At 41.3% G+C, this 26,584-nt stretch overlaps 1 protein-coding gene across 1 annotated transcript in view; it reads left to right on the plus strand.

Annotated features, from left to right (window-relative positions):
- LOC140235089 (uncharacterized) overlaps positions 1-24,292 on the plus strand; it is a 126,683-nt gene extending 102,391 nt beyond the window's left edge. The window contains exons 9-22 of the mRNA XM_072315125.1: positions 2,917-3,015; positions 4,120-4,218; positions 4,729-4,827; positions 5,072-5,249; positions 6,276-6,437; positions 7,127-7,336; positions 8,132-8,288; positions 9,034-9,185; positions 9,983-10,695; positions 17,287-17,485; positions 18,199-18,364; positions 18,994-19,172; positions 19,936-20,117; positions 21,172-24,292. Coding sequence (XP_072171226.1) covers positions 2,917-3,015; positions 4,120-4,218; positions 4,729-4,827; positions 5,072-5,249; positions 6,276-6,437; positions 7,127-7,336; positions 8,132-8,288; positions 9,034-9,185; positions 9,983-10,695; positions 17,287-17,485; positions 18,199-18,364; positions 18,994-19,172; positions 19,936-20,117; positions 21,172-23,106 — 4,530 coding nt within the window. The 3' untranslated portion in view covers positions 23,107-24,292. The remainder of the gene's footprint in view (positions 1-2,916; positions 3,016-4,119; positions 4,219-4,728; positions 4,828-5,071; positions 5,250-6,275; positions 6,438-7,126; positions 7,337-8,131; positions 8,289-9,033; positions 9,186-9,982; positions 10,696-17,286; positions 17,486-18,198; positions 18,365-18,993; positions 19,173-19,935; positions 20,118-21,171) is intronic.
- Positions 24,293-26,584: the final 2,292 nt, after the last annotated feature.

Genomic DNA, 26,584 nt, shown 5'->3' on the forward strand with positions numbered 1-26,584 from the left:
TGAAGCCCTATCTCTACCAAAACTATCCATCCCTTGAAAGAAGTAGCCAGAGGATGGCAGAGGTGACTCTCCTAGATATGATAGCTTTGGTTTGAAATGTGTGTTTTTACAGAGAAACTTGACTGGCACAGTCACCCATGTGTATTACAACTGTCATCCTGCACATTTCATAAAATGGTGAATGATGTCTGCAAGTGACAGCAGGACTGCCCCATTTTGTCCCGTCATTTTGGCAGTGTCCCAAATTTATCAATTTAATCTTGTCTAAATCCCCCCAGATTTTCTGCTGTGTTTTTGATTGTGTGTTCCTTGTAGCCATGGCAAGGGTATGATAATATTGAAATACATTTCATTTAGTTAGTATGTCTTGTCAAGTAAAACACATCCTCTAGCACATTGACACTGTCGTTGTCTTATTCTGTGATTTAAGTGACATGATACCCATTTCTTTTAAAGGAATATAAAGCTTTCAGTCCCATTGAATGTGTAGCTTACTTTTACAGAGAGAGAGAGAGAAAGGGAGAGATATCACGACACTATGTGAACTCACTTCACTGTTTTCCCAATGTTCAAAAAAACTTTGAGTCATTTTACATCAAGCCGCTTCATTTTAAAAACTTCTTGCAACATTACAACCATGTAAGAGCACACGAGTCATAAATGACAGAGACAATCAGTGGTGGATCCAGAGCGGGGCGCGCACCCGGTTGAAACAAAAGAAAAAAAAAAGAAAAAATGGGGGGGGGGTGCTTGTGCCCCCCCCCCTTTAATTTTGCAAAGGCGCCTCCCCTTTACAGAATTCCTGGATCCGCCCCTGACAATAATATGTGAATAAGCAAAGGCCATGTCGATAGTTTCTTTAATATTTGCTTAGTGATGAGCCATTTATTTCACAAGCTTCCGTCAGTTCTCGTCATTGTTGGAAGGTGTTTTTGAATGTACCGGTCATCATTTTCTTAAGCTAGGTCGGGCAAGCCTGTACAAACTGTCAGGCAGCCCTTTGGTTCGTGATGAACAAATTTTTGAGGGAAGTGAATGCAAGAAATGTATAGCTATTCAATGGTAAATCACTGATCTATTTCAGTGAAAGACTGGGGATAGTGACAAAGGCTTGACATAAGAGAATCTCCACTTTAAAGGAGAATATCATACTCTGAAGATTTGTGCCTCTCAATCTCATACATTTTTTTTTTCTGTTGTTGCTACAAATCAAGACCAAAAGTCCCTCTCCATTGTGTATTGCATTCCGTCCAGTATTTTGCTGTGCAGAACTTGCTGTGAAATATCACACCTTTGTAAATTTCCAGACACACACACAAAATAATCAATGTTCAATTTCATTCTTTCTCAGTGAGGGCTCTGCCGTTGGGCTTGATTCTGTCAATATTTGCATTCCTCCCCGAGTTAAGGTGATGTGAGGAATGTCAGGATGTGTCGTTTGTGTTCCAAAATAACAATTGATTGGCAAGTGTGGCATTTATGGAATGCAGATTTTTTTCCCCTTCGCTTTTGATCAGGTTGCAGAGATGCCACACAAAGTCATTAGCCTTTCACATTCTGACCTTGGATCTGTTGGGGCTCTGCCCTCCTATAATTCCAGGGACAATTTGTCAATTTGCAAATTATGATGATGGTGGGGGCTTGGTGATTGTCTTCAGAGCACTTGCGAGTTTGGGTTAGAGAAATGTTTGCAAAAACAGCTGTCACCCGTGGTGATGGAGCTCAAGGCATCTGCTGCATAAGCATCAAGGAGCTTCAAACGCATGCAGAAGCTTTATGGTGTACATCAAGACGCAACTGATGGGTTGGCTAGAGAGATGTTGGAATAAGATACAATGTCAAAAGGGTTGTTTACTTTTATGTTTCTGATTGCAAATTGCAATGTTAATCATCCTGTTAATGACTGTCATGAATGATAAATCTTTGGTTGTATACAGAGTTAATATTTCTGAGATAAATGCTGCTGTATGTTTTATTTAAGTTATCTGCTTATTTTGATATGAGTAATCGTGCTTGCATGGTTTCATACATTATTTGTTTGTTTGGTATTCATTGTATGTGGAAGCCATTTCTTCTCTCTTTTATAACCTGTATCTCAATCAGAGATCATTTTACATCCTACATTATTAACATTGTCTAGGTCACCATCATCATCATCATCACTTCCACCTTCAAAATCATCGTCATCAATATCGGCATCAGCAACAGCACATTATAATCATCATCACTGTCAGCATTATCAAAATCATCACCACTACCATTATAGTTCTCTTCATTGTCATCATCATCACTTTCAGCTGCCACCACCATCATCATCACCACCATCACTATCACCATCACCACCATCATAATCACCATCACCACCACCACCACCACCATCACCATCATAACCACCACCACCACCAATACCATCATCATCACCACCACCATCATCATCACCATCATCTTTCTCTCCCTGATGGAGCCTGTTGTTCCTCCTCATCATTATCACCACCATCACCACCATCACTATCACCCTCACCACCATCATAATCACCATCACCACCACCATCATCATCATCATCATCCATGCCATTATCATTATCATCAACATCATCACCATCATCACCATCACCACCAATACCATCATCATCGCCACCACCACCACCATTGCCATCACTAACATCTTCACAACCATCGTCATCATCACCACCACCACCATCATCATCACCATCATCTTTCTCTGCCTGATGGAGCCTGTTGTTCCTCCTCCTCTCCCCATCCACAATTCCCAACTCGTCCCAAAGAGGACGGTCCCAGTGCCGATGTTTGTCCGTGCTGCTGCATGGCCTGCCTCGCAAACCAACGATCCCCATTCGTCTCACTCACTAAATCTCATCACCGTAATTCTCCTCCCCTTTCTAATCTCTTCTCCAGCACGAAGACTCGGTCCTCATACACGCGGTGAAGGGGGGCCACCCGGAGGTGGTCAAACTTTTACTCAAGAAATGCGCTGACGTTGACATTCAGGGTGAAGTGAGTAATTCAACCTCGGCCTGCTCCATGATGCGATTGATTACGCATTTTCTCCCCCCACGCCATGGCCGCATATATGACAGCTCGAAAGAATTCAATTTTGAAGTAAAAGAATTTCTCATCATCGTTCTAAATGTGGCACTCTTTTTTTTTCCTGCTCGGGATGTTATCATGGCAGCCCGTGGCCCACTTTCTCAAATGAAGATTATTAAGGTACGAAGACCAAAAACTGTAACATCCTCGCTCGAAATCTGACATGTAATCAGCATCTCAATTCCGTCAGGTGGTTGTTGAAGGTTAATCTTTGATGGAATGACGTAGAGTCTGTGTTATGATTACACTTGTGCATGATGCCAAATATGCACATCGTATGATGAATGTCGACAATTGAACTAATGACATCAAAGCCTGACTGAAATCAGAACAAGATACAAACCGTACATACATCAAAGAAGAACAGGCTGTCTTTTGCTTGCCAGCTACAAATATTGGCCAGATCCTATTTGTATTCCATTTCAATTTCATCGCAGTCCTAACCCCCCCCCCCCCCCGAATGACTTCATGGTCTGTCCTAGAATGTGCATTCTTCTGACTCGTGTCCATCAAAACTCATGGTATCTTGTAGTACAAAGAGGAATGATATAAAAACATTAGATTTATGTATCAAATGGCATGGGCACTGTTAATGATACCATAGTCATCAGTCCCCTCTCTCTATTGGTTGACCATTTGTGCAATTACATTCAATTCTCATCTGTTCAAATGCAGACACACACATTGGCATGAAATGTCGACGTGCTAAAATGTTCCTACAGTGTCAGCACGAAAAGATTTCATTATTTCATGCCCTTTTCCCATTGAAGATATAAACCCAAGCCCTCTTTAATATCTACATTCTTCCTTATGATTATCATGAAGATTGATATTTTGCAATGTAGGGAGATATTGATAAAACTCCACGAAGTATGAAGATAAAAAATGTATCCTTGAAAAGAGTTATTATTTCATCTGTACCACTGAACTACTCATATTTTTTACCTACGCTCCAAAGACATGATGGTCATGTTAATGGTGATTGGACGATTTTGGTTTTTCCATTCACAGGAAAAGAAAACGGCATTATACTGGGCAGCTGAGAAGGACCATTTGGACATCTTAGAGACAATCTTAGAATGTAATCCAAACACTGAACTAGCAACCAAGGTAATAACTTTTCCGTTTTTACCCATTCACAATTTTTGACAGCTACAGAATTTTTGTGCAGAAAATTTGAGGAAGGGAAATAGAAGGCCAAATAGGCCAGAATTCACAAAGGTGCTTAGAATCTACTCCATGGATTACCATATACTGTAATGCTAAAAACCGTTTAATGGGGTATGTGCATGTGACATTATGATAATTGTAGACAGTCATGTTCATGTGTATGTTTTAGTCCATGGACTAAATCTAAAACATTGATGTGATTTAAATCACCTAATTGATTTTTGGCCATTACAATTGTATGTGCAAAGTGGGTACACTCTATCTATTGTGTTGAGTAAAACAATTTTTTGTGAAGCTAAAAGCTTGATTAAAGTCAGTCAACTGTTGATGTGATGATATGTGAGTCACACTTTTTAAACCTGTAAAATATAAATTCTGTGCATCTACTTTGAATTCTTGGCCTGATTTATGGTAAATCTCTTGCTGTTGTTTGTAATTCTGCTCCTCCAGGATGGGGAGACGCCATTATTACGAGCCACGAGAAACCGAAGCCGGGAGGTCGTGAGGGCGCTGCTTGACAAGGGAGCCAAAGTTTCAGCAACAGACAAGGTATACATATCCCTCATCCTCCAGTCAGTATGTGGTCACATGATATCAAATGCAGACTAACGCAAGTGTACTTCTGACAGCGTGAGTTTACCTAAACAAAGGAAAGAAAAGCATTTGCATTATTTGCATTCACACTTATTCTGTAGTGTACAGAATGCACAAGAAGTTTCACACTGCAAAAGTTTTCGCAATAATCAACAAGAGTTGAATGCATGTTCACTGTTTGTTTGTGTTTTTTATGCAGAGGGGTGATACACCACTTCACATAGCCATTCGGTATCGAGACAAGAAGATCTCGGAGCTGTTGCTACGTAATCCCAAGGATGGCAGGCTGCTGTACAAACCCAACAAGGAAGGGGAAACCCCTTACAACATTGACTGCAACCACCAGAAAGGCATCCTCACTCAAATCTTTGGAGCCCGTAAGTCAGCCTCCGGTCATTTATACTGTTTATTTGTATCTTTGTTGTTGTTTTTTTCGCTCATTTTATTTCTCTTTAACCCGTTGAGGACGGTTTGATTTTGCTACAACACGCATTTCCCGTAGACACCTGCCGTAGTATACTCGGGACTCGTCCTCAACGGGTTAACCTTTACGGTACTGTCTTTGCTGATGGACACAGATGTCTGGAAGCTATGTGATTATGAATAGAGATAACCTAATCCCGTTAATCCTACGGTGTCGTCACGGCCTTCCTCTTAGACTACTGAGGCACATTATTACGCCTAACGTACAGTTAGGTCAAGTTTGGAGGAATTAATTTGAATGCTGATGACAAATCACTGCAAGTAAACAGATATGCTCCTGGTCACATGAATAGTTGATCTGTACTCCAGACATACAACAACAATGACAACAACAAAACACACATACACACATACACACATACACACACACACACACACACACACTTCTTTGATGCAGATTTCAATGCTGGAAATCCAGTGACAAATGATTAAGAAATAAGGTCACCATTTGCATCTCTCAGTGTGATACTTTTCTTTTTCAAACTTGCCGTTTACTCAAAACCATTCATTTAGTACATCCTACCAATGCACCAAATAGTAATAATAATCAACAACGCCTATATATAGCGCATAACACATAGTGTATAAATTGTATGTCCCTATGAGCTTCAGAAAAGGAAAGACTATAATCGAATATTCAATTGCAATTGCAATGGTACTGATTTTCATGTTTGATGAGACTTTAAAAAGAAGATGATATATTTTCAAGGCAGAATTGAATTTATTGATGTTACATGTAGTAACTTGTCTTAGATTCTAGGGTAGTTTACTTCATGAAGTAGAGGCATTACATGCAAATGTTCCTTCTCCATAAAATTTGGTTCTTCTGTCTACAATAATGAATAAGTCTTTGCTTTTTGAACGAAGGTTCCTCTCGAGATGTTCTGATTTGGGAGTGTTTGTTACATGTCTCACCGTAGGGAGCTTCAGCCCCAGCGATGAGGTTGAGAATGAGTTGAGCGACCTGTGTAGCAGCTCTCTGGCAGACATCCTCAGCGAGCCAACCCTCCTGCCCCCGGTCACCGTCGGTCTGTATGCACGCTGGGGTAGCGGCAAGTCTTTCATCCTCAAGAAGCTGCAAGGTAGGCGGGCAGTCATCTGCCATCACTTCGTTTCATCTTTCTTTTAATATCATTACAGTGTACCTCCACCAAGGAAGGAGGTTGTGTTTTCATCTGCATTTGTTTGTTTGTTTGTCTGTGTGCAGAATAACTCAAAAAGTTGTGAAACTTACAGGAAAGGTTAAGAATGACACAAGGAACGGATGATTTTTTTTTTTTCATAGTTCATATTTGTATCTTAATGTGTCTTTAAAAAGTTGATTGGAATTACAGAATTAGAAGATAGTCCATGATAAAAATAATTTTTTTTTCACAGATCTTGGAAGATTTGCTCGTTTCGTGGTTGTATTCTTTATTTCAAGCCCTTTTGAAGCTTACTTGCTTTGTAAATTTGATTGGAAAGTTGATTTTGATATGTTATCATTATCTTCTGTCCCCAAATTAATACATGGCTTTCTGATTTACAACTCAAAATAATCTCTTCTTCTTTGTGCAGGAAAATATTGAATATAGATTCCATTCTGTCATTGTACAGAAAGGCACAAATATGAGCAGCTGTGAGGCTATTCAACCATGGCTTGACTGCTAATTCTTATTCTTTCTATCTCCTTGTCCTAATCTATCATTCTGTCAATCCTTCTTCCCATCTCTGCTTTTCTGTCTGTCTGTCCGTCTGGATGTGTGGCTGTCTCTCTGCTCTGGTGTTACAGATGAAATGTTCCAGTTTGCCCGTCAGGACTTCCGGCCAATGTTTCGTTTCACCTGCTGGGTGTTCATCCTGTGTGCCCTGGTTGGTCTAGCTATAGGTGCAGTGGTTCTATTCATCCCCTTCGCCATGGAGGGCTACACCTTTAAAGGTGCCGTCAGTCTAGCAGGGGGTGTGGCTTTAGGAGTCTTTCTTTTATTATATTTCTTGTTAGGTGAGTATCCAGGCTTTTGGTGTAGAGGTATTCCAATGTCCCATAATGATGATGATGATGATGATGATGATGATGATGATGATGATGATGATGATGATGATGATTTTATCATGATATTGAATGGAACATCTTTATATGTGTTTACAAAGTTTATGCAGAAGTTTGCCAATTAGTGATTATGCTTGTGGTTGTGGTTGTTTTTGTTGTGTGTGTTTGTTCGTTTGTTGTTGTGTTTGTTTGTTTCTTGTTGTTGTTTTTTTTTGGGGGATATTTTGAATGTTTCTATTGTGCCACTCTCAAAATCAGTTGATGGAAGCTGTGAGTGGTGTTCAGCATTGCCTTGACTTTCAATTTATGAAAGAAGATTGTGCTGCTGACCAGAGTGGGAATAAGGAACATACATAATTATGTGCATTGCAATTTGTGTGTGAAGTGAGATTTTATTGTATTCATTTGATCGCTTGTTGACAGTTGCTGGATCTTTGTGATAGAGATCATGATACTGAGTATCATCCATGTAAGTCTAGGGTTGCACTTATCAAGAGGTTAGTTATCCCAAAATTATCACTGAAGTCTTGATAATGAATATAATATGGCAGTAGAACTATGCTGGGATAGTGCACATCCAGTGTGTAATTGCCAAAGAATGCTGTTTATTATTACATCATTCAATTCTTCTTTTGTTTTTATTTGTCATCCTGTAATCCTTTCCCACTTATTTGTGCTATGATTATGTTCTGTAATATGCATAGAAATACAAGATCAGATGTGTTATTCTTCCCTCCTCCGTTCCAGCTCTAGTATACTTTGGTCATCGTCAGAAGTGGAGGGGGTCGGGCAAGCTAAGCAAGTGGCTTGCCCGGCAATTCAACTACTTCCGCCTCGTGATGGCGCTGTGCTACTGCAATCCTCCTGTCTCCTCCGAGAGGACAGCCAAAGTCTTGCCAGTTAGGTGAGTGGCGAGAACCATGTGACCGCAGAGCAAGGCACGTTCACACAAATCTATAGATTCACACAGGATTCTCGTATGCATTTGACAAACCATTGATCAGTACCATTAGCCAAAGTGTACTCCAGGCAAAGGAGAGCAATACCCATTGGTTTAACCCATACAGGTGCCTGAATCACCCTCAGTCACCCATACATGGGTATGTGATGTGTTGGAGGAATGGCATATTATTGGTTGAGGTGAGGATTCAGTTTCAAAATTTTTGTAAGATACTTAGAAACCAACTTATGAAATGTTAAAGAGCATACAATTCTAAGAGGAATTTGAAGTGTAATTGAGGAAAATTGATTTTGAAATGGCCGAGATACCCAAAAACAATGTTACACAAAGCGATTTGGCTCGCTTTGTTTTGGATATCTCAGCCATTTCAAAACCAATTCTAATCAAATTAACTTTGAATCACCCTTAGAATTATAATGCTTTTTCATATTTCACAAGAGGTTTCTCATTATCTCCACACAAAAAAAAAATCATCAAAAAACATTGGAAATCTTAAGTCCCATCTCAACCAAAACTGTACCTTTTCTTTAAGAAAGTGACTCTTTGCCTATCTTATGTCATCCTTGTATCTCTCTACTCTACAATCAAATCTCAAATAATAGTGTCAGATGTACTGTGTCCTCCCTGGAGGTATGCTGCTGAAGTTTCTTCATATTCAATTGCATCAATGATATAATTCTCATTGCAGGTTTATTTTTGGAGATCACCTCCACTTGAACAATCTGGGCAGCCACGCGCCCCTGGCCCGGACCATCGGCAGCCTGGGCGTGTCCCTGGAGAAGGAGCTGGGGACCCTGGTCTCCAGGCTCTACAGGGTGGTCCGGTCCACCCCAGATGGGGGTAAATATCCACTGCTTTTGACCATGTTCTCTTTGTCCAGGTCGTCTTCTCTTTCTCCTCCGTCTCCTCTTCCACCTCTTTCCTTTTTTTCTTTCTCTCTTCTCCTTCCCCTTCTTTTCCTCCTTATCATCATCCTCATCTGATGTTTCTCTTCCTTTTCATATTCTTTCTCCTCCTTCTTGTGAGGCTCATCTTCTCGATAGAGTTTGTTGCAGCTTAAAACTTTACATCATTTTGTTTAGCCCTTTATGTCCCCAAGCCATTAACTTAACCTGCCAAGCTTTTGTCATCACTATTCAGTATTCCCTGGAAACCTGACCAATGTGTCTCAGTCCTACGGGAAGGCCATGGGTATACAGTAGGGATTAGGGGGATTAATAAATCTCTTTTCCTTGAGGAGTAATTTCTAAATATCTATGCCAGTTGGGGAAAAAAATGCTTGAGCATGCTACGCAATCAGCAGCCAAAGGATGGTAAAGGTTTCTTGCAGGAAGGGTAACAAACTACAAGCCTGCCCTGTAATATCCACAGAACTGCATGTATGCCAATATGCTAAATGATAAAGAGGGGGGAAAATAGTTCTATAAGATCTAGGAGCATATTTTGTTAGTGAGGTGTAAAAACTAGATAGCCAATAAAACATGTAATCATCGTATATTGAAATTAGTAAGACACACTTTACTCTTTGTGTTGAGTTGTTATCTTTTAGTCTCGTGGTGAACTTTAATCCCATATATCTTAAAGAAAGAAGGCTATTGTGTTAATTTTTCATTTTTTTTGTGCTTCATTTCTTTCAGGAAAATCCCGTTTTAAAAGGTACTGCTGCATTCCTAGGTTTATAATAACAATGCTGGTGATAGGCTGTTTACTATCAGGACTAGTCCTTCTTGTGAAGGTCGAGATGCACATGGAGATTGTTGAGGCAGGTGAGGCGGAGAAGTCCGCCATCACCAAGCACAAGATTGCCATGCTGGTACTCCTAGGAATCGTGGCGCTGTCCCTGATCCTCAACCTCTGGAACTTTATGCAGTTTGTGTACCAGATGGTGTACCCGCCGCGGGTGCGCATGGAGCGCAAGGCACGCCAGGCGGGCCACACGAAGCCGGACGACTTTCTGCGGAGCCTCAAGCAGGAGGTGACGACGCTGACCAACATGGTGCAGTGCATGGACGCCTTCCAGGGCGTCCAGACGCGCCTCGTGGTCATCGTCGACGGGCTGGATTCGTGCGAGCAGGAGCAGATTTTGAGCATCCTGGACTCCATCAAAGCCCTCTTCTCCTCCCCCAACTCCCCCAACTCGCCCTACATCACCATCCTTGCCATCGACCCCTACATCATCACCAAGGCCATCGACCAGAACCTCCACAACGTCTTCAAGGAGTCCAACGTCCGCGGCCACGACTACCTGCGCAACCTGGTGCACCTACCCTTCTATCTGGAGGTGGGCATCCGCCTCAAGGACAGCGCGGAGATGCCGCTGGCCAACCACGTGTCACCATCAACATCCAGGGTAAGTGTCTCCCGGCCCTTGCATGCTCCCTGCGCATTCTCTGAACCCTCCAACCTCTAGCTCAGAATGCTCTCAGTAGCCTCCGACATGTTTGCAGCAGTCTTGTCCTCCGTGGGAGTGTGTTGTCGCTGTCGTACGTTGTGGTATTGATCGGTGCATTTAGAACTCTTTAGCCTCAAAGTCATTTTTGCCACGTGATGTCTTACTTCTTCCAACTTCCGTGAAGAATGCTCAAAGACCACAAGTTTTTAGTTGATAGAGGCAGCAGTGATCTCAATCAAGCTTTTTTTGTTGTTCACTCAGAAACATTGGAAGGCTGTCAGCCTGCTAGCTTTTACTCTTTCATTTGCTGTAACTTCTTATCAAAAAAATTGTATGTTATTTCCTTCTTATGCTTCTTTTCAGATGCTTGGCTAAATCTTTTCTTATAATACATGCATTCCTTCCCTTTTTATCTTTTTATTTCCAAATTCACATAAACGGGCAAATTGTGAAGTCCCTTTCATTTACATTCTCTGCTCAGTATTAACAATGTGTGCTATTCTTCTGTGCACATGTCCCCCTAAAAGACAACAACCAAAGAAAGTGTACAGACTTCGCTAACAGAAACAGGGTATTGTATCATACTTTCGTCACTTCTCTGTTCATGAAATTATCAAAAGCACCTGCAAAATGTGTTTCTAGGAATGCATCCTTTCTTCAGGGACAGAGCAAACTTGCACTTGTAAATGCTTGTCATTTAATGTTTTTTAATAAAATAATATAATGTTTTATATGTGGAGACGAAGAAATAATCAGATCAAAGTTGAAATCAATCCAAGAAAGTCTGGAGAAATGTTCACTGAAGGAAATTTCTGCTTTGATATGTTAAGATGACATAAGTTGTTAGGTCAGGTTATGAAACTTGGGGGGGGGGGGAGGTGGAATGACAAAGTCAGATGTTTCTTGAAAGATACTGAACAGGTGTACACGATATGCATTTCATCAAATAACTCTACCTCTTGCATTACTTTCCTCAGAATGTGTGATGGCAAGTATCCTGGTAGATTTAAATGTACATTAAGCTGGAGGGGAGGGGCAAGCATATGTCATTCCCTAGTTCCATGAAATATGCTTTCAAAGGGTCAAGCAAGTTTTACTATTCTATACACTATGTGTAGTTTGTAGCAACATCTCTGCTTTGTCCTGCCTCCCACACCTTGAATAAATGTAATCAACATCCTCATCAACATCCCCATCATCATCATCATCGCCTTCGTCATCATTATCATCGTCATCATCATTATCATAATCATCATCATCCCTATCATCGTCGTCAACATTAACATCCTGTCATTATAATCATCATCACTATCATTATCATCGGCATCAATTTCCCATCGTTTTCATCATAATTGTCATCACTATCATTTCCGTCAACATTGACAACATCCTATAATCATCATCATCGTCTGCACAATCACTATCACTGTCATCATCATCATCATCATTATCACTATCATCATCATCATCATCATCATTATCATTACCATCATCATCACCATAATCACTATCACTATCATCATCATCGCCATCAATATCTTTATTTTCATAATCTTCATCATCAATATTATTGTCATCATTATTCTGATACTGACTGTGCCACCTACAGTCAACAGGCACGAGTAGAACTTGCAAAGTAATTCACAAAGTCATGGTTTTCACTATTTACTCATTGTGCCTGTTACATGGCAAAAATTAACATACAATTTTGTACGCTTGATGTATGATACCTACACCTCTGTACATACTGTACATCAGGTAGAAACGAAACCCTAGACAGTGACAGGACTTAACTCAGTGTGAGTTTGTAGAATGTCTCTTGGTGAAATCAAGAGGTTTGAATGTTCCCTTCATTAACTGGCACATTCATGTCAAAGAAAAAAAAATAATAAAACAAAAGCAACATGATATACTTATATGCCTGACCCTACAAATAATGATATTCACTGAATTGCCTCTGTTGAGTGACATAAACAAGCTAATAATCGTCTCCACTGCTCTGCCTTCTTCTCACCCCCTCCTACCGTCACTCGTTATTTCCGTTTCTGAAAACGCCTACGGTAGATGATGCGCTGGGCACCTCCGTTATCCCTCCCTAGCATTCCCGAACTGCCTGAAAGCGATTCCACACCAAGCCCTCCCGACAAGGCGCAGCCATCACGAAAGGCCGCACGGGTAAACAAACGAGAAGAGAAAAAGAAAGAAGAAGATCCAATCCAGAAAACGGGACAAACGAGCAGAGAATGATCCCCACCCCCCTTCGTCTTGCCGATAATACCCCCCATACTGCATCTTTGGCCCCTGTTGTATTTGCATCTTGATCTAGTCTACCCACCCAAAGATTACTCAAGCTGTTAGTTGAATGAATACATCATGTCTTTCTGAAGTGACCCCCTAATCCGCTGTACCTCCTCTCCCAGTGATCTGGTGTTCAGCATGCTGACGGGCGGTCATGATTTATCCCCCCTTTTGCACAAGTCTTTGAGCCCGAATGATGGATATTGAGCATTTTGCCCTTGAAGCTGTGTGTTTTTGTTTTTGTTGTGTTTTTTACCATTCACCTATCCTTGTCTGCTTGTTGTCGGATATCTTTACTCATGACGACCATAGAGTGATCTTTTAGCTGTGTGTCCATCATTCAATCGAGTGAAAGATAACCCCCTCTCCTCCCATTCCTCCCCCACCTCTCTCTCTCTCTTTCCTTGCCTATATTTGTACCTACTGCTCTTTTGCGGTAAGGAATTCTCTTCCACCTCTTCAAAGCTGTGTGTGTCTCAAAGTGCCTTTTTCTTTGCAGTTGCCTCTTCAACTTCTGGAGGAGGACGTATTTCAGAGCATCTGCCTTCCTGATGCTTGCTTTGTAGTGTTGTCTCGACTATCCAAGTCCATCTCTTATGTCACTGTCAACATACTATCACTTTGATTGTCATTATTTAGTGTGAAAATGTTGTTAATTCCATTAAAGGCCATTAGAGTTTCATTCAGGATTACTCTCTGACTCTCTCTCTCCCCTCTACCTACATGTACCATCTCTTTATCTTTCTATTGTTCTTGTAGGTCATGTATAGAGTTGGAATGAGATTTAATACACTGATGATTATAAATTTTGTTTCATGGAGATGATTTCCGTCCATTTATGTTCACAAGTTATGTACATGTCATTGTATAATTTTCACTTACCTCCAGAACTTTCTTAGCTTAGTAGGGGAGGCAGAAGGGGCCAGATGTGCTTAGCAGCAGATGCCCATGAAAGTTTGGATACTTTCTGAAATTTAATCTTGCTTTCGTGCATTTCGGCGTAAGGATACTTAAGGGGTTTATTTTAAGCAGTTTGAATATTTAAAGGGACTGTACAGTACTGGTTGAGGTGGGGATTCATGTTTTGAACATTCCTAAGTGAGATAATGAAAAGCCTCTTATGAAATATGAAAGAGCATGTAATTCTAAGAAGGATTCAACGTTTATTTGATGAAAATTGGTTTTCAAATGGCTGAGATATCCAAAAAAGTGATAATAATAAAAGGCAACATGCCACAACTTTATTAGGATCTCTTTGTTTCACCTTGTTTTTGGATATCTCAGCCATTTCAAAACCGATTTTCATCGAATAAACTTTTGATACCCCTTAGAACTGCATGCTCTTTGACATCTCATAGAGTGGTTTCTGAATATCTCGCAAAACGTTAAAAGCTAAATCCTCACCTCGACCAGAACTGTACACACCCTTTAAGGTGGCATTGATCGTTTTGGCGAAGACGATTTGTGTACGGAATTATTTAGTTTTATCTTAGCCTCATCATCTCTCTAGTCTCCATTATTCTTATTTCCTGTCATCTTTCTTTCTTCTTTCCACTTTTATCCTATTTCATACATTTTTTTTTCTTAATCTCTCCATGTCTTTTGGTTCTTTCTTTGATTTCTGTTTTCCCCCCTTTCTTGCTATGTGAGAGTGTAGCAGTTTTGTGATGTGTGGCATGACCATCATACAAGTTTCATGATTCAACAATTAGGGATTCCTGAGTCATATCAGTATTTTTTTTTTTCTGGTTAAGTGTCATAAGTGAAAGAATTTTTCCTCTGACACATGTGAACAGTGCATTTGATGATGAATTATTTTCATTTCCCCTACTTTTTTAAATTGTCTTTATTTTTTTTTATTACATGTGATACAATCTCTTTGAATGTATTTAGCAAAGTAAAACAAAACAATTTTATTTTTATTTTTAACTTATTGCAATAAAGATAGCTGAAAATATTTTGCATAATTTTGATACTGAATTATCAAGATCATCATGATTGGGGACACACAAGCACACACACATATGCACACAAACATACAGCAACTGCAGCAAGAAGAACAAGTTGTAGAGTACAATTTATCAGCATACTTTGAGATTTTTCGACACTTCACAGGGTACTTGACCTGTGGACTCCGCCGAAAATACCCTCTTCAAAATGTCATGGATCCAGGGGTTTTAGAGGGTGATCAAAAGATTAATATCAGTGTTAACAGAATACCTGTATTGTTAAAGTGTTATTACGCTGCTACCAGTTCCAATTGTTTGGAGGGAGGGAGGGGTGCAGCCTCATTGTTTGGCAGAACCACACTTCTGTGGATGTTGCAGTCAAAACCTGTTATCTCTTATCCAAACATTTGTGCACTTTATAGTACTTTTGAACATACACAAAAATATTGTTTCTATCGCTCTGAGAGAATCAGTGTGTTTGTATGGTGGTGGTTGTTTTATTTTTTTTTTTCACTTTGCATATTCCATTGTATTGGTAGGAAGTGTTAGGATTTATCCTTAGAAATGCACTCATAAGCGGAATGCTTTGCACAAAATTTAGCACATGCTTGAAGCATACTTGCATGGTTCAGTGTATGTACTATGCATATAAGAGATTGCTGATGAAAAGCTGAGATGAAGTTCAGGGTGTTCTTTGATAAATTATGAGAGGGATTTAAAGGGCACTTTCACTTGCAAGTGGGATTTAGTTATCCTACTATCGTCACATGAAAATTCCTTTTACCAAAACAATACAATGTTTATGATATGCTATGTTGTTGCTGCATCAACCATGCAGCAAATCTGAATGTGAATTCTGCACACTGGAGCAATACTCATCTACATAGATGTAGCATTGCTACTCCCCCAAACTGTTGAAATGATAGATGCTAATGTCAAATTAAGACATTGATGTTGAAATGCAATTCTCGTGTATACAACATGAGACCTTGTCAATGCATTGTTACATTATTCAAATGAACAGACTGAGATTTTTAGAGTTTTCATGTCATGACGTAGCAGTTATGATATAAATCTCCTCAGTTATGTGAAAAAATGTAAAACAGTGAAATAAACTTTTCAGTGAAGTGAAATTGGAGCTTACAAAAATTTAGACGGGCACAGAAAGCGTATGGTCCTATCTCTTCACATTGCTTTAGATATGGCATGTGCATTCAACATTAGACCTTGTGTTTAATCTGTATACTCTTTTCTGTTTAAGTTTTGTTTTTTTCATGACAGGACTTTCTTATAACCATTACATCATATCACTGCTTTAGAAGTATTCCATGCCATGAAAATAGTTGATCTGTAGTGTTTGTTCATGACAAATTTGTAGAGAATCCACAGAATGGAGACCCCTGGCTTTCAAGAAATGTATCATTCTATCATTTTATTATGTGTTCTCATGTGGATGGGTTTATATATGCAATTCATCATAACATGATTTGTGTTGTGTGTGTATGTATACGTATGTTGTAATCATATGTCTCATACCATTCACCACAAATGCTGTGACTTTCATTCCAAGAGTGGAGCTTGCAGTTGTTGATGTTTTTTTTTTTTTTTAATTGTCATTAATTCATCTGGAATTTTGCCGAGGAGTGTGCACTTTGCATGTAATGTGAAACATCATGATGACAAAGTAGACTAGTGCGAGGGCATGGCAGCAGATTTCAGCTGGTCTTTAGAATTCCAAATATTCTGTAGAGAGAGTGTGAGTTTTTAGTTGTTTCATCAGAAATGTTCATTAACTTGTATTAATTGGAATTTAGTTGATTAATACTGCAAAGATATTGTGGCATTACAGGTGTGTTTAACATTAAAAGTACTGAGCAGAATTCATCTCTGTTTGATATGTGACTCTCATTCAAACAAATTGCTGGAGTATTTTTCATTTGAAAGTTATGATTGTTACGAGGAATATTCAAATCACCATGGGGCAATGTACACATTTTTTTAGGTGTGCAATGAAAGCACTCAACTGTCAGGATTCAGCCTTTTCTAATAAGTAACAGATAGTGGTTACATGGACTGATGTGTCAGAGAAAATGTAATCTGATAGATACATAATATGTATTTTCTTATCATGCAACATTAAGCAGCTTTCAGTGAAATCTACCTCTCATGCTGAGAACAAATGATTTACTCCACATTGTAAAAAAAAAAAAGTGATAGAATATTTCATCCTGTGTTTTCATCTTCTTCATCACTCTGTTTTACCCCTTGCCCCTCCTCCCTGCCCTGCCCCCTCCCCGAGCAGACGGAGATGACGATAGTGACCACAGTGCCCGGTGACCAGCCGCCCAAGTACGGCAGCCCAGACGCCATGAATGCCCCTCTCCTCCAGCGCCAGAGGTCAACCACCAAAGACTTGTCCCAGATGTTGGCATCAGACGAACAATTCAGTGACCTCAGCCCTCGCAGTATGCGGAGACTGCTCAATATTGTCTCCATTACAGGTGAGAAGGGCGCCCCCGGGTCCTTTTTCCAAGGGCAACAAAGCACGCACACATGCACACACACGCACACATGCACACGGGCACACAAGCACACATGCACTCAAAAGCCGAATTGATTATCATTTCACTTCGATTAAGATCACCAGAGCCATCAAGTACATGTATTTCATGATTCTGGAGGAAGCTCCCCAGAAATGTAGGTATTGGTTTGAAGTATGCCACATTTTTCAGACAAAGGACAATTGAATATTTGATGTCATTAAACCAGGCACATTCCCACGACTAGTTGGGATCATTCAAGTACAAAAAAAAAAAAAAAACTTTGGGGAAAACTTTCTGACAGTATTTCATCAAACTTTGTTCTTTCCACCAAATGCTGTGTGGCAAGATTCAAAGTTCACCTCTGTCAATGTTATGTACATCATTGAGGATGAAGTCATGCCAAGAATGATCACATCACCCTCACACCATCAGAAGGAAGTTACTCCAGGGCCCTGTTTTATGAAGAGTTAAAATTGATTATGTAGTTGATTTCAACTGTAAGTCTATGGCAGCTTGTGTAGTAAGAAAATTTATGATTGATTTTATCTTTTGAGAAAACGGGGCCCAGGTGAGTGCTGACTGACCAAGTCAGCCACTTTGCGTGTTCTAGAACATCAACAACCCCATACTTGTGATGTCCAACTGGCGATGTTTATGTCTTTCTTCTGCAGGGAGGCTGCTGAGAGCGAACAACATCCCATTCAAGTGGCAGACCCTGGCCCACTGGATCAACCTGACGGAGAGATGGCCCTACCGCACCTCTCGCCTCATCGTTTACTACCAGGAGAATGAGGAGCACATCGAAGACGATGTGACACTCAAGATCCTCTGCGACAGGTAAGAGTTGTCTCTTTCATCCTTTTCTGTAGGGGTGGCGAGGTGGTGAGCATTGCAAGCAAATGGCTCGTATTTAAGTCTCATCAAGTCTAGCTGAGTGATGTTGTGTGTTATCATTCCATCCCCTCTATAGAGAGGCATAAACACTGTATCCCTGGGATGGGATGTTAAATGGAGGGCCCATGTGTGAGGTAGGCACGACTCCTGCATGACAAACATCCTGTGCTTCTTCCTCACAAAGAGCAGGGTGCTAATCCAGTGATATGGTGTGTCCCACAACACCTACGCTCCAAAACAGGCGAGTGATGCCAATCCCTCATGGTTTGTCCCAGGTGGCTAGCAATAGTCAGCAAAAGGTACTGTATCACCCAGACACATTGTGCCATACGAAGAAGATCCTTTTTCTGTGGCGGTATAAAGAAGACGGAACTTGTGGTATCCTTGGAAACTGAATGCGAAGATAGCACATCCTTGTGAAATACATGTCATGGAGGCATTTGTCAAACTTGATAATACACTGATAGTAAGAATTTTTTTTTTTGTCTGCTTATTTCTAAGTTTTTCTTCTCCTACGGGACTTTCCAAGCTTTAACCTGTTCCCCATCTAATCATCATCCTCCTCCACCCAGGATCGCCGAGGATCTCCAAAGTCTCCACGAGATGGACACCCTGGCCGAGATGGACCAGGACCACCGAAGCTTCATGGTCTGCCTGGCTCGCCACACCCCTCAGCTGGCAGCTGGTGACATCCGCAACTTCCTCTCCTGCACCTGTAACCTGGACCCTCAGCTCAGGAAACAGATCCGAGGTAAACGAGACTCCCCTGGAGGCTCTTGCAACATGGGGTTGGCATCCCATTCATTTGATGGAGGAAGATTGCCATTTCTGTGATCATGACATATTGTCACTGGATAGAATGGTGTAATGTTTGTAATCTTTGTAGTATGGCATCCTCAATTTTGACACATCATCACAGCGGAGGCTATTTTCTCTTGTAATTGATTACATGATAGAGAGCTATCTTCAGAAGGGTCTGAACATTTTATAGCCCTCAAAAGAAGTGAAGAGAATATTTATCATTCTTTGTCTACATGTAGATCAGGTAAGCCTTGTTGAAAGTAATAGCCCTATTCTGCATCCTTTTATGATTTTTGTTGTTGTTGTATATTTCTTTTTGCTATATTTGATCTCTCAGCGACATTTCGTACTAGAGTTCGCGAGTGAAAGTGTAGCTCTTGCTACAAACTGGAAAAGCCAGCTAAAAGCAACTAATGAATTCCTTTGATTTCTCTCACACAATACTTCTGGCATCTTTTAGTGGCCTGGGATAAAGTATCTAATTTAGTTGGCGAAGTTTTAAGCCTTGTCAAGCATATTTCAGTCCATGAATCACCTGAAGATTAAGAACAATTACTACCACCTATAAAGGGGAGATTTATTCCCCCAAAAGTGATCCTTTTGTTAATATATCAATGAATCCGTAACACGAGCATTACAATATTCTTTGTGTAGAGAGGGCCTGCAGCTCCTCATATTTACTCTTTCCATTTTGCCGTGGATGATTATGTCAGACTCTATGGACAATGCCGATTCCGCAGGAGTGCTACCCAACATCAGCAGCATCGCCAGACCACAAAGCCTCGGCCACGCCTTCCCCACCATCTCGTCCAGGGCCTCCGTCTACTCCTCCATCAGTGACACGCCCTCCAGGCTCAACTACCAGATGATGGCATCCAACCCCTTCATGAAGAAGGTACGGCGATGAAAAGATTTGTAGTTTTGATGTACCTTGTGCTGCTGTCTCTTTATGTGTGTGTGTGTGTGTGTTGTGTGGTGTACATGAATTTGTCAGATAGCTTTTGACCCTTGGTAAGAGTGTGATTGTGTGATAGGGTTATTTCTATGCATCTTTATAACTCTATGATCTGTTCAGCATGCTTGTGAGAAATTGGAGCAAAGCATTGACATTCATACATTCAACCCTGCCGTCCCAAGTCATAACTACCTTTTTGCATGTGACTAGTATATCACGTGAAAAGGAGGAGAATGGGTCCGTAGGTATCAAAAGTTTTATGGCGTTTAATTCAATTCAATTCAGTTCAATTCAATTCAATTCAATTCAATTCAATTCAGTTCAGTTCAGTTCAGTTCAGTTCAGTTCAATTAAGTTTAGTTCAATTCAATTCAATTTGACTCAATTCAGTTTAGTTCAGTTCAATTCAATTCGACTCAATTCAGTTTAGTTCAGTTCAATTCAATTCAATTCGACTCAATTCACTTATACTTTATTTCCATCAATAAAGGGAAATACACTATACAAGGGGATACATATATCAATTCAGTTTGACATCCCAAATCATTACAAAATATATGTACAAATGATAGTGCAACAAAAAAACAAACAAACCCAACAACACAAACAGAAGAAAACTGACCAGAAATGAATGTAATTTATTCCCAAGTTGAATTATCCCCAAGTTTAAATATCCTTTGTGTTTATACCAGGTTTAAGTGTGTGCGTGTGTGTCACACACAAACACACTGCTATAGCTTCTGACCATTTGAGCTCTGAGAATTTAAGGTTTTTGAGACGAACACTGAACTAGGGCTTTCTATAGCTCATTCGGTAGAGCACTGGGCTAGCAATCCGGAGGTCTGGGGTTCGAATCCCGATGGAATCCCATTTTCTTTGCTCATTTTTCTAATAAAAAAAGAAAAATTCCAATTTTACATATAGAACAAAAACATAAAGATATGGCAATGGAAAAGAGAGATCCACTGAACTTATCTTCTTGCTCCTCACACAGATTCTACAGAGTCCTGGGAATGCACCAAGTCCTGGTATTCTCACTGTCAAGGATGTCTGCGACAGATTGCTCAGTTTGGATGGCATCGACAAGCACTCCATTCCTCGCTACCAGACACGCATCGCTGAGCACAACATCAACGGCCCCGTCCTCCTCCAGTGTGACCTGGATGAGCTGAAGATTGTCCTGGACATGACCTTTGGCGACTGGCAGCTCTTCAAGGCCATGGTGCTACAGATGAGGGGTCAAGCTCTGAGTGCTGCTGCCACGCCTCACAGCCCCAGCCAGGCCAGCAGCGACCCCTTGCAGATGGAGGGGGAGGAGGAGGAGGCGGCCAAGACCGAGGAAGAGCCGGTGGACCCGGCCAACGACTATCTCAACCTGAGCTACGAGGAGCTGCGGAAGAACTCTCAGATGTCTTCGCAGCGTTCGTCCATCCACAACTCGCACATGTCGCTGGGCACGATGCGCAGCGAGTCCTCCCACGTTGACACCTCCAGTGGGGAGAACACACCCGCAAGGAAGCGCGCCGGCAGTCACAAGCACTCCACGTCCACGAGTCTTGCGGGTATGTTAGTCAGCATGGACAGCGGCACCGAACAGAGCAATAAACCCACTCAGGACGGCACCCCCCAGGCCATCCCTGGAGCAGTCCCCCCTGGGGTGGTGGCCGCAGCCAACACCCGCATCGTTCCTGTGACAACAATGGCCAAGAGTACTGCAAGCGTGGGGACCAGCACGGGGCAGACCACAGTGGCCGCCGTGCATCCGGGCAACGGCAAGAAGCCCAGCGATGGGGGTAGGGAGAAAGAAGGCAGCGTTAGCAGTTCCTCTGAGAGCAACACGGATATCACTGCCTTGAGGAGAGACAGTAGGGGGGACATTTCAGAAGATGAACCCACGCCCACTCCGGAAGATCCTAAGCCAGACTCAAGGACTAAGCAGCACCTCTTCACGGGGGCTGGGGATAAGGCTAAGCGTAAGTTACAGCGGCAGGTGGAGGAGGATACGGAGAGTAGTCCATTGTTGGGAAGCAAAGATGAGGCAGAAGGCAAAGAGTCCAAGGAATGCAAAGCGAAGAGCAAAGTAAAAGAGAAGCTTTCGAATGGCAGCGTGAGTGAGATGGAAGCTATGTTAACAGAGAGTAGCGAGAGTCCCCTGCATCTGTCCAGCTTGGTGTCAGCCGAAGAGACAAGTAGCAGTGAGCAGGGCTCACGCCCACAGCCCGAGCAGGAGGACCGCTACCAGATCAGCCCCACCCTCAAGGAGCAGGTGACGCGAGACGTGAATCGCATGTTTGACAACATCCAGACCGAGATCACGAGTCGCGGCAAGGAGGGCCAACCCTCGGTGATCACCAGCCCCACCCTGGGGCGGGTTCGGGCGGTACGCACTCCCATCAAAGGGGAGCAGGAGACACACGGCCTGTCGCTGCTCGCAAGCTACTCCACCTTTATACCGCCGGTGCGTGAATTGGACAGTGTTCCGGAGTCCCACGTGGCCAGCTCCCAGTCAGTGTCTTCTGTGGGCCGGGCACGCAGGCCGGGCGTGACAGGGGGAAGTCCTATCAAACATTCGCAGTCGGTAGGGGCCTTGCCCGCCCCTTCGTCCATCGGCAACACAGACTCGTTCAGCCGCTTTTCAGACACGGGGGCTGGCCTCCACGACACCAAGCGGACCCTAGACCAAAGCTTCGACGAGTTCATCAAGTTGTCGCTGGGCGAGCAGCGTAAGCGACGCCACCAAATACACACACAGCTGTCGTTTGAGAACGAACGGAAGCCGAGCAGTGGGCAGCAGCGGATGAACCCCAATGTTCTGCTCAGGAGATCAGCACCTGTTCTCAACCCCATTAGCCGATCTCCCGAACATAGCATTGACATTGACGATGACAAGGAGAGCACAAAGGTAGATGAGGGGCACTCAGTTGTGTAACACAGTACCTCTCTCTCCTCCCCATTATGTCAAACTCTTTGGTTCTCTCATCTCTTAGTACTGCTTCTAATTAGCATGTTAATCTTGCCAAAGCGTTGTGGGCTTCACCGAAGACTCCCTCACATAACAAATTTGATTTGTTCGACATTGTTGTGATTAGCAGAAATTAGATATATCTTATAGTAAGAAATATGATTATTGTTCAATCTACTTGAGATACGAATCAAGAAGAGGAATATATGAATATGAATATATATATAAATATAAGTATATATATTTGAGAGTGACGTGGTGTCACTTTTTCTACCCAAGATGCAAATAATTGCATTTTTAGACAAGTTTGCTGTGCAAATATTTTTGCAACAGGTTGAGTCAAGTACTCAAGACTTTCTAGGTGGCTGGAAGGTCAAGTAGCGTTGATAGGAAAGAATGTTCATGCTGTCATACTTATACAATGTTTTCTCAACTGGAATATATAATCTCAATCCAAGAAACTTTCCCACAATCCTTTGTGTGTCACTGCTTTTCATGTATTGCTCAAGAAATGCGCTCACTTCTATGAATTGCATAGGTCATGGAGGTCTTTTACAAGCCGTGAAGTTTCTGTGGTAGTGATACGAACAAATGACACTGTAAAGTCAGGGCGGACTGATGCCTGTACATGGGGATTTAATGAGCATTTTGTGTGTTCACGCGAGATGACTGTTTGGCAAACTTTTTCGTCTGGTTGATACCCAAAGCGATCTCTCTCTCTAGCTCTCGCTCTCTCCCAATCTGTCAATTCCTAGCGGTCAGTGTTCCGTGTGAGCCTCAGCCCACTCTCTGTGTCTTTCTGGCCTTATTCTGTCCACCCTCATTTTGTGTCATCACACAATTGCTTAATTTTGTTATTTGCACTAATCACAATAGGTCCAGTTCCACTTACATGCTCTTCCACTAAATGACCACAAGAAGGACGCCTCAGAATTATCCAGACAGCTCTTACAATGACCTTAAACGATGTTACTTGACTGACCCATGGCTCATTCACAAGCCAGTCTAACAAAAATTGATTTCATCTGGATCACACATGGCTTACTGAGCAAATCTAACCAGCAGCTGCCAGGCAAAGCTCTGAGGTTGCGTTTTTGCATTTAGGACTGATGGAAGCTGGCATAGGTTCTCAAAAACTGTAATTGTGGCAACTAGATCTTAAATGCCGAGTGTGTTTGACAATTTGCTGAAGAAGAAGTTAGTGACATTAGCAAGCCATGATTTTGTGTGACGTTTTCTTTTTTTTATATTATATATATATATTTCTTGATTTATTTCATTGATTGATTGATTAATGCTGACAGCACAAATATATTTGATTGGTAGGACATCTCAGTACTCTGGTGGTCTGATTCACGCCAATGATTTACTTAAAGAAGGAGAGGTGGATAATTCGCTAACGTCAATTTAGAAAGAAGAAACCGGGAGTGGTGTTTCATTCTGAAAGTTATACATGTGGTCTTTCTGTCCATAATTTTTTTTGTATTTTGTGTATTTTGCCCACAAATCGATCAATTTTTTACTCTTTTTTTGCATAATGTGTATAGGGTGCATAAATAAAAAGGGAGAATTGTTGAAGATAGAGGTAGACAGACATTATCTCTGACTTGTGAAAGAGGATGATGCAATTCTTCCAGCCACTTTGCTGCTAGTACGTATGCCACTCTCTACTATCAACCCCCACCGGTAGAGGAAAGGGTATGAGAATAAAACCAACGTAATTCAGCATACTACCTACTGCTAGTTTTTCCCCTTCCCGCTGGAGTCCCTCAAACTGTATATCACTGTTTCTGATTCTGATCCACTTCGGACCTATCTCTTTCTGTGTTGAATGTGCTTTCAGCTTCGTTTTGTTTTCATCGTGGCCAAGTTCCGTCGTCATTCTTTGCCACTGAAATTTCAGTTATTTCACTTTCGCTTTTTCGTGAGAGTCTACTGTTGGCATGCAGTCTTTGTTTTGTTTTCTGTACTTACACTCAAGTACTGCACCCATGTGAAAATGTCATTAAGTAAAAGCAGCTTGATGTAGGTAAGCAGTGTTTTGCGTGAATATACTTGTGTGAGTGTGTGTGTTCATTTGTTTGAGTGTGTGATTTTTGTGAGGTGATTTTGTGTTTTTTTTCCCTATTTTTAAATGAAAGCTGACATAGAATATCCATGACTTGATTATTGGTTTTGCATTAAAAAAGAAGAAGTTGTTGTTAGGACCCCTTCCATTTCCCAGAGACATCCATGTACAGAGTTGAGTGACTGCCTGCCATGTATACTGGTCCCTTGTTACCATGGCAATATGTATAGTTTCATTTGTGCCAAGTACTGTAGCTGGAATCTCTGTGTCCCACCCGAGTCCTGTTGTCATTCTTTCTTCCTTTTTTTGTTGTATTACTGACATGTTTGATGGAAATGCTAATCTCTATCATGCTTGTGAGAGTCCTAGCGTAGCCTAGCTTGTGCAATAAGTAGATTTCATCCCGGATGCTCCCAAGTCTCGCGATTTAACCAAAGAGATCTAGATGGGCTCATTTTCGGGACCCATACTGAAGTGTGACCTACCTAATGTACTGTGACAGGGGTTTGCTAGTACCTACGTACATTTACCTGTATCAAATTCTGAGAATCATATTTTGATAAGAGTGGTAATGCGGTTATTGTGTGAGGCATGGCTGCTCTTAGAAGAAGACTTATTCTTATGAAAAACGTTTTTATGATGTTCCTTTTTTTTTTTCTTCTGAAAGTGCGTGGAAATGTATTTTCGTGTTGAATTTGAACAGTATATGCTATATTACACAAATATGGATGAAAAATTCATAGGTTTCATTGAAAGTTAGAAAGAATTGATGTTTGTGTGTGCATTCTTTTTCTTTTTTATGAAAGACATTCTATATTGATGATAGTGCTGAGAACAATTCCATTATTTTTTAGATTTTGGCATTTAGTGATTTACTTACGAATTTATATCCACGTCCCTTGTACTGTGTACATGTACTTATGAATATGTGTACTGAGTTCTTCCCTCCGTGTGCAACAAGGAGAAGAATGGTTACCACTTGGTATGAAAGTAAGAAACGTGCAAATGAGAGATGGTAGGATGTTGTGATACTGTTTGTCACTACACATTACCAGAGGTGGTACGACAAGCATCTGTGCCAGAAGGGTCGTTTGTCTATTGTGTGTGTCTGTGCGTGGTGCTGAATTACTGATGGATCTATTTGGAATGTCATTCCTAAAGAAAGGTGTCATTACATATATATATATATATATATATATTTCCTCTCTCTCTCTTTCTCTCTGTCTATCTCTGTTCTGTCTCTTGAGAAGAAATATGTAGAGGATTGAAGTCAAATTTATGCCTGGACATTGAAGTTGGAAAAAAAAAAAAAGATGAGAAAAGAATGAAGGGTGCTTCATGTATTCATTGTTTATAGCAATCGGCATGATGTAGACC

This window comes from Diadema setosum, chromosome 11, assembly GCF_964275005.1.
Source record: "Diadema setosum chromosome 11, eeDiaSeto1, whole genome shotgun sequence".
Taxonomy (NCBI): Eukaryota; Metazoa; Echinodermata; class Echinoidea; order Diadematoida; family Diadematidae; genus Diadema; species Diadema setosum.